Source organism: Citrus clementina, unplaced genomic scaffold, assembly GCF_000493195.1.
Source record: "Citrus clementina cultivar Clemenules unplaced genomic scaffold, Citrus_clementina_v1.0 scaffold_1, whole genome shotgun sequence".
Taxonomy (NCBI): Eukaryota; Viridiplantae; Streptophyta; class Magnoliopsida; order Sapindales; family Rutaceae; genus Citrus; species Citrus x clementina.
In genome coordinates, this window is record NW_006263303.1 from 4,180,932 (window position 1) to 4,198,843 (window position 17,912).

At 34.7% G+C, this 17,912-nt stretch overlaps 1 protein-coding gene and 1 pseudogene across 1 annotated transcript; one reads left to right on the top strand and one right to left on the bottom strand.

Annotated features, from left to right (window-relative positions):
- Window positions 1–278, bottom strand: part of LOC18054870 — a 1,073-nt pseudogene extending 795 nt beyond the window's left edge.
- Window positions 279–11,849: 11,571 nt separating this feature from the next.
- On the top strand, window positions 11,850–13,461 carry LOC18054871 (auxin-responsive protein IAA29). The gene is made up of 4 exons (XM_024177950.1): window positions 11,850–12,416; window positions 12,515–12,795; window positions 12,932–13,013; window positions 13,159–13,461. The coding sequence occupies exons 1-4, from the start codon at window positions 12,052–12,054 to the stop codon at window positions 13,208–13,210; spliced, it is 780 nt and encodes a 259-aa protein (XP_024033718.1). The 5' UTR covers window positions 11,850–12,051; the 3' UTR covers window positions 13,211–13,461.
- The last annotated feature ends 4,451 nt before the right edge of the window (window positions 13,462–17,912 follow it).

The following is a 17,912-nucleotide window of genomic DNA, read 5'->3' on the forward strand; positions in this document are numbered from 1 at the left end:
TCAAACCTGCAGAGAGACAATTAATTGATACAGAAAGAAATGTTAATTAAATATACAGTGATTAATGTACCTGAACTTGGGGAAATTATGTATACACGTTGCCGTAAATTGATTATAAATCATACCTAACTTCTTGGACACAGCTGCCCAATTGCCCTCACCATGAGTCTCTACATAATTTTTCAGAATCAAGTCCTCTTCTGGTTTCCACAAACCTCTCTTAGCCTTGCCCTCCTGTCGTTTCACTTTCACTTGTTTATTATTTCCCATTTAATTAAAATTGACTCCCATCTGCCTAGCTACTTACTCTTTCACTAGGATTTTTGTGGTGAAAGCAGGAAGTTATATACATATATATAGGTAGGGTAAGTGGGTTATATATGTAGTACAGTTTAGTGTATGAAAGAGCATTAATTTAACATTTGTATTTATATAAGCATATACAAGTGTGTGAATGTGGAATTGTGAAAAATGGCTAATCCAAAATTGTCGTCTAGTAACACAACATTACATTGATCGTGCATGAGATGATGAGGATATGTCACTACTTGTGCTTATGTTAAAGGATTGACGTGGGGGGCCGCCCTGGTTTATTAATGTCACTTTAGCTTTCCCAGAGATAGAGATTGAGATTGCTCTCCAGTTTAAAAGTAAAAGCAAAGCAAATCTGGCTTCCACTTCTCACTCTCTCTGTTCCCTACGACCCTACATTTTATGAAATGAAGGAGCAAGAAAAATTAAGGACCCATTCAACAGTTGCAAATGGCTGGCTACTGTGTGAATTGTGAATACATAATTCTCCTTTCTATTATTAAATAATTAATGTTATGTTATTGAAGCTTAAGTTTCGACACGCACGTGTAGCCACTTGGGATCAGTTGTGGGCAGTACCGACACTGATGATGAGTTTAAGCTTTTGCATGAGTACTGTAAGTGAGTAACGATCAAAATTTTGGGGTTTTAAATATTAACAGCTCAATAATTGAAATCTTTCGAGTTTCAACAGTAGCAATTGAAGCGATAAATTAACAAGAGTCACTCATAATATATTCGGTTGATTGAACAGATCATGATATATTGGAGAACGCCTCAATACCTGTCCAATTGAGAAAATGCAGCCTTTTAAAGTCCCACAATATATAAAAATATATGCCATGCATATCTTGAGTTGTATAAAATTTATCCACTTTCTACAGGTACGTACCAATCGCTCAGGTGAGCAAGACTTTTTCAGGTGGAATATTTGCGTTTGAACAGGACAGGGAAGACTGAAGAGAGCTATTTTTTGTGTTTCAAATTAATTTTCTCTCTTGACATCCCTGTCATATAATTTTGCTTTTCGGGGTATTATTTCTCCTTTTTCATCAGCTCCTTCAGCTTTAATGGATTCACCATCAGGTTTGTTGTCTCAGTCTCATGGCCAAATAAAAACAGTCATATTCCTTGTCATTTGACTGGTAGTTTTAAATGCATGTGACGCGTCGAAATTGTACCCACCAAAATATATAACACTAACATAATAATAATAATAATAATAACAACAAAGAACTTATTTTCAAATGTTGATAATCAATCGAGGAAGAGGTGAGCAATCAAGCAATTTATATTGAAAATCTTATGATGGAATATTATGGGTGTGACGAATCCCTCTCTCATAGGATTATTACTTGCGGCGCGTGATGTATTTTTTATTTTGAGTCCTTCACTCTTGGTGGGATTATGTCTCATGCAGAGTGGGATTATAAATCTCTTATACACAAGCTCATACTTTTCCTGAACATTCTACAACAAGTACATGCCCTCACAAAAGGCTTTCATCATCATGCTCCCTCAGTATTAAAGATTCTGAAGGAGAACAAGGATTTGAATTAGCTGTATTTGTTTTCAATGGTATTTGTTGTTTTTTCTTTTCTGTTTTTATAGCATGATTATTTTAAGAGATATAAAATTTATTATGTCCTCTAACCATGTGTCTTCTAATTTAATTAATGAATTTTTTCGCACCGTCGAAGTTCGACTAGAAATTAAAAATATTAAGAACATATTTGAATTATATAAAGTCATTTATTTTCGAGTTACATGCATCGTTCTTGTCACCTGCACTATCTCGTAAGTGCTGTAAAATTTCTACAGTAGCTACCACTTCCATCTTTGTGGATGCCAAAGGCTCCTTTTAAGTTTTAACCTTGCCAACTGCCATGCATTTTTCTTTAACATTGTCGATCGCATGGATCATGCCTCGAATAGATGGGGTCTGATCAGTGCAACTCTTTAACTTTATTTATTAATTCTTTTTGTTTTTGTCGATAATCTCTTTCTTTTTTTTTGTTTTTGTTTTTTTGAATGTGGCTCGGTTTAGATATTTGAGTTTAGAAGAGACTGAATTTACTTTTAAATATTGAGAAATAAAAATTTTTCATATCAGTACAAACGGAAGATTTGGACTCACTCCCACATAGAAGTATAAGGATCTCTTAATGGATGGTTTCGATCAAAATAAGCGGAGATGATGAAAGCAAATTAAACTGAAAAGAAATTATGTGAAATGTTAAAGATATTTAGATTAAAAAAACCAAATGATTAATTGAATCATTGAGCTTGAACAGTTTTGAACGACAAAAAAGTTGTCACTTGGCCGACAAAGATGATAATTAATTCATTATTATTCAAACAAAAAAAATGCTCCAACTTGATCCTTAGATTTTGGCAGGACTTGTGGGTGCATTATTGTTGCTTTATCAATATCAGCCGTTATCACATTGTAAAACAACCTGTCGTGTCCTTAAGTCCAGCACGGTTCTGAGGGCTTGGTAGAAAATGACGAGTCTTTGTGGACGATACAGTTCATACCTGGGTTAATTCCTCGATGTAGTGGGAAATACGTATGCATATATTTTCCTTTTACAGAAGAATAAAGCTGCTTTCATATCTCTCTTCGGATTTAGAGCCCATTTCTTCATGTCATGCATGCATGTGTATACTGCAATTATATATGTGAACGTTTCACCATACTATTTCAATTAACAATTAAATTCTACAAACATGGACTGACGGACACAACATTCGAGTCACCACCTTCGATTTCGAAGGGCATCGAGTCACTAGCATATGTGGGAAAGAGTTTTCTTGAAAATACCTAGTAAAGCATATCATATCATTTATATCATAACCACAGGGAGAGAGGAAAATTCGAGGTTAAGAACAAAATTTTTTAACGGGGGGACGGACTGATGTTGCAGAAATTTATTCAGCAATCACAACCGTACGTGGTTCACTTTAATAAAGTTGGCATAATGGAGTACTCGTGATTGTGATTCTTGGCTTTACCTTCCTTTTTAAGATTTTTGTTTTTTTGGTTTGTTTGTTTGTGGAAGGGTTGGAAATCACACGAACCCACAATGGAAAGTGAAAGCTGAAGCCCCTATCAACTATCATCATTAATCCAATCATTCTCACCTTCATTTTCCGATTAATTATGGGATTCGTTCATCTCTTGGTCATTTGATTGAGAAGGAAATTGCGTGGCGTCAAGCTATTAATTAAATAAAAAAGTAATCAGAAGTTAATTAGAAAATAATCAAAAAGAGCTCTATGATTATCGGGCCCGGTAGATTTCCAAATTTGAAAGTTGTAAAACCCTAATTAATTCTTTATAATATTGATAGGCAGTATACATTTTCTAACGTGACAACTTATTTTTCTAGATCGAGGAGATAAGTGATTCAAGAAACAAGAGTTGTGGTTATGTATTGTAGCTTTCGGGCACATCTTTAAACCCGTCTCCATTGGACTCTATATGCAGTGGCGTATCATACACAAGGCTAGAAGCTGCTATGGCCAGAGTTTGAAGATTTTTTTTTATTTTTTTGAAAAAAATGAAAGAGTAGTGAACATTCTTGATACAAAACTTTTATATTAGATAAATATGGCTTTTCATATTTCCCACTAACCCAAACTCAAGGCAAAGTCACATACAAGGATTCCCCCCTTGTGTTAACGTCAATTACAATAATTGGAACTTATCGATTCATTTGATTACTGTTAGGGCTTCTTTTTTTTTGGATGGGTAGTGATGTTGAGCTTCACTGAACTGTCTTGATTTATAGTCACAAACTCTCCTATTTTCATTGGATTCTTCAATCAGTATAACACCCCAATAATGATTACTAGCATATGTTTGCAAGATGAGGTGTCCCTTATAAGGTATTTTTAATGGTGGAAGTGACTGATACTTTTGCTTTAGTTCTTTTACCGCATTTGTCGCTTCTGTCGACCACAATGAAGATTTATTCTTTAGATGTCTCGATCATCTCAGCTACTAGTCCAAGCTATAGTTTGTCAAATCTGCAACTGCATCAGCTTTGAACTCAACTTCCATCATCTCTGCTACTGGTCCAGGAATGTTGAGAACAAACGTCCGATGAATTATATCAATAGGCTTCTGGAAGATATAGTAAAGTCGCTCCTGCTCCATGTAGTATTCTTCAAGCTTCCGCACATCACAACATTTGTTCTAGAGGAATTATTCCTCTACCAACTATGTTTCTCTTGGTCCAAATCCAAAGAAATCTGTTGTATGAGTTTCTAAAACAGCAGCACAAGGGTTTGGTCGAGATAGGGAAAATGAGCGCCGATGCAACAATTTTTTAACATTACATCATACATCAACATCAACACTGATGTAGAGTTGTTTAACCCACATATACATTCGAGTGCTATACCTGCAAATTTCTTATCCCCATTGGTAGGTCAAACATGTATTCTTCAAAAAAGTTAAACAACAAATGGTACACACTAAGAAACTCATTTGACACTTGATAATTTAGGATGGATCATCCATATTATATCATATAGATATGAATTCTTGCACTTATTTAATACATGTACTATATGATTATAAATTTAAAACTCAATTATTAGAATCTCTATCATTGTTCTAAAAGAAAAACCAAATAGGGAAAGCAAATTCATCCAATAGTCTTAAATGGATTCCCACACTTATAAGCACTTACTGTATACTATTTATCTCATAAAAAAAAATTGTTGCAAAACTTTCAAATAACATTTCATCAATATGTAAGAATATATATATATATATATATATATATATAAACTTAGTCAATGGGGAATACAGTATTCATTATCCCAAAAATGCAAGTTTTTTTATTCAGAAACAAAAAGTTAAAAAAAAAAAGAATACCGATATAATTAAACACTACTAAAGTTGTGCCTAACACAATACTTAAAGAGTTGGGAATTATGAATGCAATAATAAAAAATAAAAAATAAAAGTAAATGCATTAAACATTAAACTAATATTTGAGGGTTACTTTTGAAACTTATCTTGTGAATCCAACTCACTAAATAAATAATTATTATTATTATAAAATATTAAAAAAATTAAAATGAATGCTAAAGTCGTTGCCGTCACTAATCAGTGTGCATGAAAGAAAGAAAGTGAAAGCCAATGAGCTCGTAACCCATTGGTAACTCATACACCCAATAATTTTAGGCACACGAGTTTAAATCCCATCAATGACTAGGACTCGCTTCCCCTTCTAATAGAACTTTATTTGGTTTCCCGATTTGAGGGTATAATAGATTTCCCTCCAGTATTAAGTAAGGGTCGTTGTTCGGACTATATCATACTAGAATTACAAAGGAGATTCTTAATCGCTATTTAACTGTAAATATAAGTAAAGTTCTGATTATAATATATTAGTATTTAAAAAAAAATGAAAAATAGAGATGAAGAACTTGGGAAGGGATGTAAATTGGGTTCTAAAATTTTATCATAACTAAAAATTAACAGTACTTAGGTAAGTAGCTATAACTTGAAAAAGAGGATGATTTTGATAATGATTCAAACTTGTGTAGCATTAATTTGCTTACAGGGCATTGTAATAACTGATAACCTTAAAATTAAAAGACGCTCAAAATTTTTAAAATTAAGCATCGCCCCTACCTATATAACTTAGCAAATTACCTATCCGTTTGATTATAAAATTGAATTAGTAGCGGAATTGTTATAAGAGGTAGTGATTAATATTCAGACACCATCGCTTCTTGCACAGACAAATCAATCTATTAGTGGCAGAATTTCTTAATTTTATTAGAAAAAGAGTAATTATGGTAATTTAATCTTTTTTAAGAGGCAAAAATGGCTAAGTTTTGAGTAGAGTAACTTGAAATTCAGCATGAACCGCGGCATAGCTAACTTTGCAGTAGAGATTACCCAATTAGCAAATTACTTATAGAATAAGTTCCTCGCCTTTTCGGCCGAGGTCCAGTTGCTAGCACGGCCACATGAGGCCGTGTTCAAGTTTTACATCAGCAATAGCAGCAGGCCGTGATGGGATTGGCCCAGCAGCTACAACATCAAGTCCAACAGCAGCAGCAGGCCATGATTAGGGGTCATTACCGCAGCGGTCACTTATGAGATTTAAATAAGATTTTCACAACCGCAACAACAGCAGCAGCAGCAGGAGGCCCAACAACAGCCGCAAGATCTGACTGAGATTTTGCTACTGTTACAACGAGAGGTCGCCATTGGACTTGAGCAACGCGCGAAAGCAGCAGCAGGCCGTGATTGGGTTCTTACAACAGCAACAGCAGCAGGCCCAATAATACCAGCAGCTTGATGATGATATCAGTAGTGCTCCAGTGTCTATTAAGTGATTTTGCACTGAGTGCTGAAAACGCGAACCCGGGCCCAAACAACTCGTCCGTACAAAATTCGGGCCTTGGTGGCTGATAATTCTTTGCGATTATGGTATGAAAGGCTTTTTGTCCCCCCCGGGCCCCGGGGCATGGATTAACTTTTTTCTTTCGAAGAATGAGAAAGGGTTTCAAATTGGCATTGTACATTCGGGTGGTTGCTCCGGTCGAACCGCATATGATGACACATTTTTTGTTTTTCAATTTCCAAAAAGATTATATAATTCTGCCCACAAATTTCTCTTTTGTTCGTTGTTTTTCTGTCATTTAATGCTGCGCATTGAAAATCATAATTTGCCCAACAGCCTTGTCTAGAAGGCCGACAGTGGAGACTCTTGGGGCTATTGCCATACCAGGCTCGAGATTAGGAACGACAAAAATTGCCGTAGACTCACTACGGGCGCCCAAAATTCTTCAAAAAATTTTCGGGCCGGCGAAAATAAATTAGACTTTTAAATTATTTGACCAAAGTCGGACAATTTTAGTTAACTAGTTTTACTGTTAGTAGCAGCTTATCATCTGGCATCAGAGCGAGTTCTTGGGCATCGTGACTGTTAAGGAACTTGAAGACGAGGACAAGCAATTGGCTCAACAATTGACTCACCAGTTGACTAAACAGTTTGATGAGAAAGTTAATGCCCTGTCCGAAAACCTCCAAGCACTAAGTTTAGGTCTTCGTGACCCATTCAACCAGCGTGGAAACAACAATCGATAGATGCAAATCAATAACCAACAACCTGATCCTGCGGCACGTAATAGAGGGAAGCTTGTGCAAGCCTGCAATTTACGGCTTGAATTTTCTTTTCGGCTAATAAAACCCAACGGGATGGACACAGCCTGCAATGAACTTCCAAGGATCCAAGAAGAGTACACAGCCGTAACCAATCAAAAGGCAGCTCCTCGATCTAATGACTTTCAGTGAAAATTAGATTCATTAACAAACTCAAATCACTGAGTTTTATCTTCCAGAAGATTCCTAGAGACCCACCTGGAAGCGCTCCAGTATCTCAGAATAAATAAATGCGATAGATGGAGCATAACGGACCGTTTCCTAGGTCCACTAGCTCTTCTCTTTCTGTTGCTCTATTTGTGCCGCGTCTGATGGAGTGTGGTGAATTGTCTAAAAGGAGTGTCTCGACAGGGTCGTCAGAATTGGATAAGAGAGAATCTTGTCCGTTGAATATCTGAACTATTTTATTGCTGCACTAATTTCGAGTGACTGTCCCCTGAGGTGTTTAAGTGTGACGAAAGCGGTCCTTAATCTGTCATCGGTGTTATTCATAACATTTCATTTGTTTGCGTTGTGAGTCGAAATGTGTTCCGGATTCTTTTAGTCAAAAACTCTTTCGAATCACTGTACTTTTGAGTGTTGATACACTGACTTCGATTGTCCGGTTAAAATAGATTACTTTGGGATAGGCAAACATGAAATGATTTGCCTGTTTCAGAGGATGCCAGTGCTCTATTGCGACCCCTGACAATGTCGGTCCGTCTGCTGGTTATGCACTCATTTTTTTGTGACGAATACCAAAAAGGTCTTTAAATACTTTTTTCACACACACACCGGAGCTAGTAAGGTTTACCTTTGATACTGTTGGTGGATAAATTTGATCAAACAATACGAAGGAGACACGTGTTAAATAAAAAATAATAAACTAAGAAAATATAGGTCCACTAATTTTAAGTTTCTTTTCTTGAAAGACCTCCTTTGAATGCTCTAAAGAGCTCCTCTTAAAAAGGATAATGACTATCAATATATGTTAAAAGGATCCTCTCAAAGAAGGATAATCGCCATGGGTATACCCCAAAAAAATCATCTCATAAGGATCCTAAGGATCTTCTTAAAAATGATAATTGCTATAGTTAGTCATATACTTGACCTTTCATATGGAGTTTCCTGAGAGCATCTTAGAGTCCATATGGACACATAGAGGAGACCCACTAGCCCACGCCCTCCTCAAGTAGTGGCGATATGTTACTTGTGTCTTTGGATCAAATATTAGGTCATTTAAATTATTTTTCCTTGAACAACACGTGTGGCTCCCCAATTGGTAGCTTCTTTTGGCAAATGGGCTCTAGGGCTCTTTTATAGGTGGTGCCTCTTCATTGGTCGTTTAAAGAGTTCAACGAAGTTAACTACTCCTTCATTTTTATAGGCTAGTCAGGTCTAATGGTCTCCTTAGGATTATCACATGAGTTGATATCCTTATTGTTAGTAGGTGATCCATAGCATGAGCTGGCGCAAATACAGTAGATGCCCTGTCACATCAATACTAAGAGGCAAATTTTCCTTTAATTTCCCAGCTATGACTTAGATATTTTTTATGATTAAAGGAGTTCTTATAATTTAAGTAACGTTTGGAAGTCTGTCATTCCTAATACTTCAAGAATTCCAGACGTTGTTCTTATTTCTTAAGACACGTGACAACACTTTAGTGGCTTCCAAAATTAACCAACTACACCATGCTTGAAATTTGGTTGCAGCTGTAGTCCAGTTGCGTATCCACTCCACATTTCAGATTTAACAAAATTGTCAAAGGTGGTCCAAAACTTGTCACCATAAAAAGGCCAAAATCTTCATTGTAAAGAAACACGACAACAAACCAAGTGCTGGCTGATTGTTAGCAATTTTCAGCTCTTAAATAATCGTGTAAACCAATTTCCGTAAAATTGACCAACATTCTAACAAGCCTCTGTCGTCAGCAAATGACTCCGAGTACCAGAAACTAAAACAATCCACATGACACACACACACACACACACACATTTTGGCAGCCGAAATTCAACGATCACGAGCCGTCAGATGGCCCTACCATGATCGAAATAGTCTTCGCTTTGACCCCAAACTACCCCTCGTGTGCTGCAATTCAATTACAAATAATGGCATCTTCTATTCGGAGAATCCAATGTACAGATTCAAATATCAATGGAACAACTATTTATAAGGCTATAATGCAAAATTGAAGAACAAAGTTTGTACGTCTCAAAAAATTTTACCTATTAAAATATCAATTCATGCTCTTTATTATTATTATTCGAACTCACAATTAGTTCACCTGCACTCAAGAGCTACATTGGGTGGTTTTTTTTTTTTTTTTTTTAATAACAAAACCTTAATATTTTTAATCTTAAATAAGTCGAGTCTATTTTCAAATAATTGATTGAAATCGAACCAAACGGGTACGCCAAACTGTGCATTAACGAAAGGCAGGTAAATATTTGGGCCACTCTGCTGTGTTGTCCTCAACAGCCTAGCTACAATTCATGGGAAGTAATTGGGTACCGGACCAATTGTACACGTGGGCTGGAACCAGCTTGATAGCACGGCACGTATGGACTCCGATGTTCGAACATGGGTGGCACCATGTACCGCCCACGTGCATCTTGCCCGGTCCTATTCGTCTCGTGGGATTGCTGGCTGTTGCGGGGGGCTCTTGATCACGTGACATCCGAGTGGTTCACTTTCAATCGTGTTGAGCGTACCACTGACATAGACTGAACAGTGAAGTGTGTTTCCGGGTCTAGGTGGCCGCTTTTGCTTTTTTTTTTTTTTTTTTTTATTTCCTTCAAATGGAAGCAAAAATCATACAATTTCATTTGCATCTTATGATTTCTGTTTATTTTAAAACCAAACATAAACAAAACAAAGCCCATAGGGACATGGGTTTTTTGTTCTTTCATTTGTTTTATGATATTGTTGAGTATATTTAGTAAGGTTTTGGATAAGACATAGGGACATATTTTGCTTTCTTGGTTTCATTGTCCAGGCTGATCTTTCTTCTTCCTGTCTGAAAAGCTAAAACAAGACAAAAAGAACTACATAAAAAAAATGGCCGAGGAAATGATCTCCATTTAAGTACTTCGATTAGAATAATAAATTACAAATGTGAATATACAGTAGCCACGTTCACGAATTTCCGAATGTGACAATTAAACTAACACGTGTTATTGGATTAAAGTGGAAAAATTAAACAAGTAATATGATTCTAAATTCTAATTAAGGATCTCTCGCTTCGGCAAGGGGGGGAAGGTTCGTTGCATTTGATGAGTCATAGAGAGAGATCGATGAAGAAAGCGTACCGGTTGGGCAAATGATGTGAAATTGAAAGGCACGAACCAAGGCGTGTTTAGGAATTCAAATGCGAAGGAGAGATGAGCTGGGAGGTAATGGGGTGGGCCCACGCATTTTGGCCACGATTTTGACTATCGAGTATCAAATCTCTCACCCTAATACAAATGGCAACTTTGGCTTTAAGACGTGCTATCAAATATCAATCTTTATGGCACCACGGGAGACAGCGACCAGTATGTTGAACATATTCACGCTCCCCTTCGGAGCGTGTGGTAGACCGTAGTTGCGCCTTGGGATTTTTTGACCAATAGACATTTTTTTAATCAATTCAACAATTTATAGTAAAATTATCCTTTATTGTTTTATTGAATAAAATCTCAATTTGAGGGGCAATTATCACCCTAAATTTACGCTAACTGTAACAGAAAAATACACACACACACATATATATAATGCTTGCTTAATATATACTATTTTTTTTTATCTTCCTTTAACTCATTGTGGGTAAAATTTTAATCCGTAATTTTTTTTTTATATTTTTTAAGAGATCTTATCAACTCAAGAACAAACTAATACTTATATAAATTAGTTTCAACTTGTATATAATTTAATAAAATTAAAAATAGTCAATATTTGTTATTCTAGTGCTAATTCTAAGAATTAATCTAATTCAATTATAATTTCGAAACATAACATAATTGTATAAATTTAAACTCAGACCTATCCATGTAATAATAACAGAAAAAAAAAAAGAAGAGAAAATGGAAGACCAAGGTATTTTATATTTAAAAAGTGAGCACATGAATGTTTATTGGAAATTTGGCTGGGCTAAAACCTAAAATCCATGAAGCTCTTGCTTTGGTGCGCGTGGGCACCAACCACATGTAAAACTGACAGTGGGTGTTTGGGATCAGAAAACAATGGCAAGAGGGAAGGAAACAAGGAGGGCAACGGGGTCGGCTAAAAGGGAAACATCGAGACGGACCCACTTTAGCAATATGTTACCTGTTGCCTGCACCTTGTCTGCTTACCCGCCCACCTCGCCTTCCTCTTTTTCCACTCCGTGTCCATTGTGTCCATCTCCTCTCTCGTTCAATTAACTAATTAAACTCGCCCACACGTTGCACATATATAGCATTCATCATTCATCATCCATCATCTTACTTATTTTAACAAGTAACCCCCAGATCACTTATACCCCAAAACTCTCGCTCTCACCTCAAAGACGTATCTTTGTTTGTTGTTTGTTGGATTTTATAGATATGATTCACATGATGATGGAGCTTCAATTGGGTCTCGCTCTTCCAAGCATTGCTACTACTCATCATGTCAGAGGCTTCGAATTCGACCTCAATAAGAGCTACGTGTACGAGCCCAAGGACTCGGACCCATCTTCATGGAACATCAACAGTTACTTTGGCTCCTCAGCTTCTGTGCCTGGCAAATGCAGTACTACTAATACTAGTAACGGCAACAAGAAACGCAGCTGCGATGATGCCTTCGACTATGAGCAAGTCAGAGCGGTGCCTCCTCGAACCCTGCCTCTTTTCAACTGGAACAGCAGGTATCCTGATGATGAAGATGATCCCAGAGACCTCGACAACAACTCTTCCTTCGGCAGTAACAAGTACTTGCTACTCACTCTCTCTAAAATTTTCTCATTTATGTCATGTCTAGCTACTTCTGGGAAATTGATGGTTTTGAGTTATTTGATTAATTTCTCAGGACGGTTGATGATGAAGATGGTGTACATGTGGTTGGGTGGCCGCCTATTAAGAACTGGAGGAAGAAGCTTTGTCACCAACAACATCATATTCCTGGCGGCCGAGTCAACAACAATCAGGCGGTGGTGGCAAACAATGGCTCTGCTTGTGGCGGGAGGCAGTCGAATTCCATGTACGTGAAGGTGAAAATGGAGGGCGTAGCCATTGCCAGGAAAATTGACTTGACCCTTTACGATTCTTTTGAGACGCTCACAAACACCTTGATCAGCATGTTTGGCTTATGTAAGCCATTGTTATAGCTCTGCCTCCCTCTGATTACGCTTCTTCTATGATACTTTTTTGTAGTAATTAATTTGTTGTGAAACAATGAATTAACAAGTTCGTGTAATTTTGTGTGCTGTCTGTTTGGTAACAACAGGGCTCGAAGATTCCTACGATTATCAACTCACATATCAAGATAGAGAAGGAGATTGGCTTATTGCTAAAGATGTCCCCTGGAGGTGTGTTTGATTAAAAAATTCAAACATTTGCATGTTTGAATATGAAATATGAATATAGATGAGCCATTTTCATTTTTTTTTCCCAAAAATTAATTGCAGTTTCGAACAAGAATATTCATGGACTCTTGTTATGTTGGCATTGCAGAACTTTCATTCAAACAGTGCAACGCCTCAATTTGTCCAGGAGCAGCGGTTGATTCATTAATTGATGATCATTAATTACATGGAAAATGCGCTGCCACCTATCAGCATACTTAATTTGAATCCTTGATAGTCCACCCCATCCTTCTGGTTTTTTTATTTTTATTTTTTAATCGGTTTAGTCTTGGATGACTGTATGTAATGTGTAGTAGCAACTCTGCAAGTATTAATTAGCTCTGTAACATTTGAATTATCTTTCACCTTGATGTAGAAAGCATGACTCAAACTTATTATATTCTAATTTGCGTTTGTCCTTTGATATTATAATAATAATAATTATTATTATTCTATTATCACTTCAGGTTTTCAATCTGTTTCATGGGTGAAGCTTGCTATGTGGATATGTATGACACTTTCTGAGTTACTGAAAAGCGCAGCAAGGTTTCAGTTTCAGAAATGCTGACTTTGGTCGATTTTTTTTTTTTTTGCCCTTTAATCTCAAATCTAAATGAGTTTGAATATTATTGAAGTCTGAATGGTCTGAATGAATTTATTAAATATTTTTTTTTAATCTCTTGACGTCTAAGTGATAAGTTATTTGTCTTTGTAAACTCAAAACATCTTAAGTCTAATAATTTTACACCTAAGACCTTGAAAGCGTTATATATTCTTGAAGTTTAAATAGGTGTATATTTATAGTGTTATCTAGTACAATAATTTTATATGTTATAAATATTTATAAGGCAAACATTTAATATATAATTTATAAAAATAATTTTGGTTATTCTTTTTACAATTTAATATAACATTTATACAAAAAAAGAGATGATATCTAATAATAAAAGAATTTATTTAAAATTCAAACTGAATGTATGTTAAGTATTTAATATCAAGTAAAATTTGAGGTCAAGGAAATTTATAATAGACATCTATTAGGTAGGTGGGGAATAAATACATTTAATAAGGGTATCTAGGAGGGAAAAATGATTCTCCATCACACATTTTATCATTCAAATAAAAAAAAAAGGAATTTTTTTTTTCCATATAGATACAAATGTCTTACACTAAGAATTCAAATACAAGAACAAACAAGATAAAATATCAAAGGGTGGGGTTATTTGTACTCTAAAAATTACTTTGAACACTCTATTACTTTGTATACTCATATACTAATTTAAAAAATTAAATTTTACTTTGTACACTCTTTAAAATTCTAAAAAAATCCTTATTCAAACTATTTAAATTGTTTAACATTATTACTTAAAAATATCAGCAAAATTACTCGCTACACCTAATTTTAGAAGGTCTAATACATATTTATAACAATATATTCAAGTCAAGTTGTAATCGAATTTTTTAAGGCTATTTTAGTTGTTAATTATTTATTTATTTATGTTCAATAATTGGATATTGGGAAGGACCTTGATGAGAAGGATTATGATGATTACGATTGTTGGATAATTGCTCATATGGTGCACAATTTTGAGGAGGAGAATGAAGTGTGTTTCTTTTGCAATGATTTCATTCTTTGTCTCAATTAATGAGTTTTTGGGACTCAAAAAGAATTGTTTTTATTTTGGTGGTGATCTGATATTTCAAAAGAATATTTCTAATGGTGGAGACTGCCACAATTTCCAGGCTATGCTAAAGCTTTTCGACCACCACCAACTCGGTTGGAGAGTCGAGAGTTCTCGCTTGACTCTTCCCCGAATGTAATAGTGTTATCAAATTTTTATAATTTTGATTTAGGGTAATTTTGTTTTATTTCATTTTTAAAAAATAAAAAGCATTACACATGTTTTGTAGTTAAAATATTTTCAAAAAATATTAATTTCATCATTGTTCATCTAAGTATTGATTAACAATTCAACATGTTAGAAATAAAGTTTTAGGTTGAAGGCATGAGAAGTATACATTGAATAATAAGTGTGCTATATAGGTGTTCAAAGTAATTATATAATATTAACTTATAATAAATTGTTCTTAATAGTAATTCATATTACAAATATTTTTATAATTTTTTATTAAAATTAGAGTGTTTAAAGTAATTTTTGGTGGGCAAATAGCCCCACTCAATATTAAAACATCTTAAATTAAGACTTCAAATATAAAAATAAACAATCTTTCCTCATATATTGGGCTGTATGAGGACCTTGTCTCTGACCTACTAGTTGTTAAATTATTTTCTTTAGATTACATAATTTTTATCTCTATAACTCTAAATATTTATAAGTTAAAAAGATTATTTTAAATAAATATAAATTATGAAATTGAATAGATGCAAAAAAAAATTATTAAAAGTTTTTTATAAATTTAAGTAATTTATTAATTACAATTAAAAAAAAGGATTTTAAGAGGAACTTAGCAGCGGTGTCAATAGACCCACCACCACTCAGCTTTTCTATTGTCAGACTTGCTCCGTGAATCTTGACCGGCCTGTCATTTTTGCTTTTTCTTTTGGGCGTCGGTTTAAATAACTCATGGACAAAGGAGATCCTTGTAATGTCCTCCCCGATCCATCACTAAAGTTATATTATATTATTCATTTCTCGTATAAAAATTTTAGTTTTAAAATAAATTTTTTAATAATTATTTCAAAGCAAAAAAAACTTTTTTAAAATAATAATACTGAAAATGAAAACAAAAAATAGTATTAGAAAGAGCAAAATATTCTCAGACAAATGCTTCTTCTCAAAGTTTAAAAAAAAAAAATCATTTACCGTATATGTTTATTTCTTAACTTTAAATTTCTGATTCAGTCACTGTAAAAACAAGAATTAATAAAGATAAAATACATTTTTTTCAACTAATTTGATAACAGGGATTTTCAATGCAGAGAACTTGATGCCCGTTAGTCAAATTGGGCAAATTAATTTAATACGTGCGCGCTTGCGCACACATACATACATTATGTATAAAATCATTTTCAGTTGTAAACACCTTCATTTTTTTTTAATGTTGATATCCTGTTAAGCCGTGTTATTTAATAGCATTAAAAACTGACTCTATTAAATCATATGACTTAAAAGCGTGTTCATATAAAAAAATAAAAACCCCTACGCTCGAGGACTCTGTGTGTATACACATATACATATACATGTATCTATATATAATCGTTCTTTAGTGAGACGATACTAATAAAAATTAAAATAAATAAATAAATTTCAATGTACTAACATACAAAAAATACAACTTATTTTAATAACATCCTGACTTAAAGTGAGGATGCTACGAACAAACAAAAAAACACGGATTTTAATACATTAACATATAAAAAAATAATTTTTAATGTATTAAAATATGTATTTTTTTTTTATATTTTAGTGATAAAGTAGGGATGTTTTCACTAAAGAAAACTCCCTTATAGACACACACAAAAATACTTTGATTTCACTTAAGGAGTAGCTTCCATATCCTACATTGTTATCTTAATTTCATCCTAAATTATGCAACATTCATCAATTGGATAGTAATTATATAATTAAGATTTGGATTTTGTAAAGAATTATCAACCATTTAATGAATGACAAATTACATACCACATCATTCAAAACACTCTTTTCTTAAGAGCTAAAGTTCAAATCTTATCTTTTTTTTTTTTGGGACATAAAATCTTATCATATTAATAACGAGTCATTTGAAAATATGATATGAATTCAAAACTAAAGTATTAAATGACGGAGCAATGTTGGGCATCTCAACACTTAAGTTTCAATTGAATCACAAATAATATACTATCCATCTATTGGATGGTGATTACATAGTTTTACAAGCTAAAAGTTTTTGTTGAAGGGAAAAGTTTTTTTGGTGAGAGCTTCTGAGGGAAGGGATGTAGCCATGGAGATTATCGGAAAGTGATATGTGGTGGAGAACAGGGTGAGAGGTTTTTCTGGTTTTGAAAGTCTGGATAGCATATCAGGGATGAGGTTCTGGGACCCCTTTATATGCTTAACCGAAAAATCATATTTGGAAAACCAATCCTTTAATCTGAGTAACATTTTCTCAGGAACAGTTTTACCTTTGAAATTGAGAATATTGGGAAAGGCTGAGCTGTCCATTCGGATGAGAAAGTGGTGTCCAATCAAATGATACTCAAATTTTTTGATGCCATTTTTTACGGCGAGGATTTCTTTGAACACACTATGGTAGTGCTTCTGAGTGTCAGAAAAGTGGCCGCTAGCATGAGCAATAAAGTGATCCTTATTATTAAGTTCTTCGAGGAGGATGGCACCCCATGATTCATCACTTGCGTCAGTTTGTAGGATGCGTTTGCCATCTGTGATCAACTTTAAAGGAGGCAGATTTTGCGCGATCTGTTTGAGAGTAGTGACAGCAGTGGTGTGGTCAGCATTCCACTCGGGGGGCTTCTTTTTTAATAAAGCCGAAAGATGATGAGTGTGGTGGTCCACATGTGGAATAAAATCACGGATGTAATTGATGATGCCGAGAAACTGTTGGACTTGTCTTTTGGAAAGTTGCTGATCTGGAAAGTGAAGCAACTCTTGGGCAATGTGTTTTCCAGGCTGGTAATGACCATCTGTGATGACCATACCAAGGAATTCAATTTTGTCAGTAGCAATGGTGCTTTTCTTGGTTGATAGCATAATTCCATGATGTTGAACAATATCATAGAACTGAGTTAACAGCTGGCGATGTTCATCGTGGGATCCTGAAAAAAGCAAGATATCATCAATGTAAATTAATGCATGATGCAGGATAGGCTCAAAGATTTTGACCATGGATTTTTGGAAAATGGAC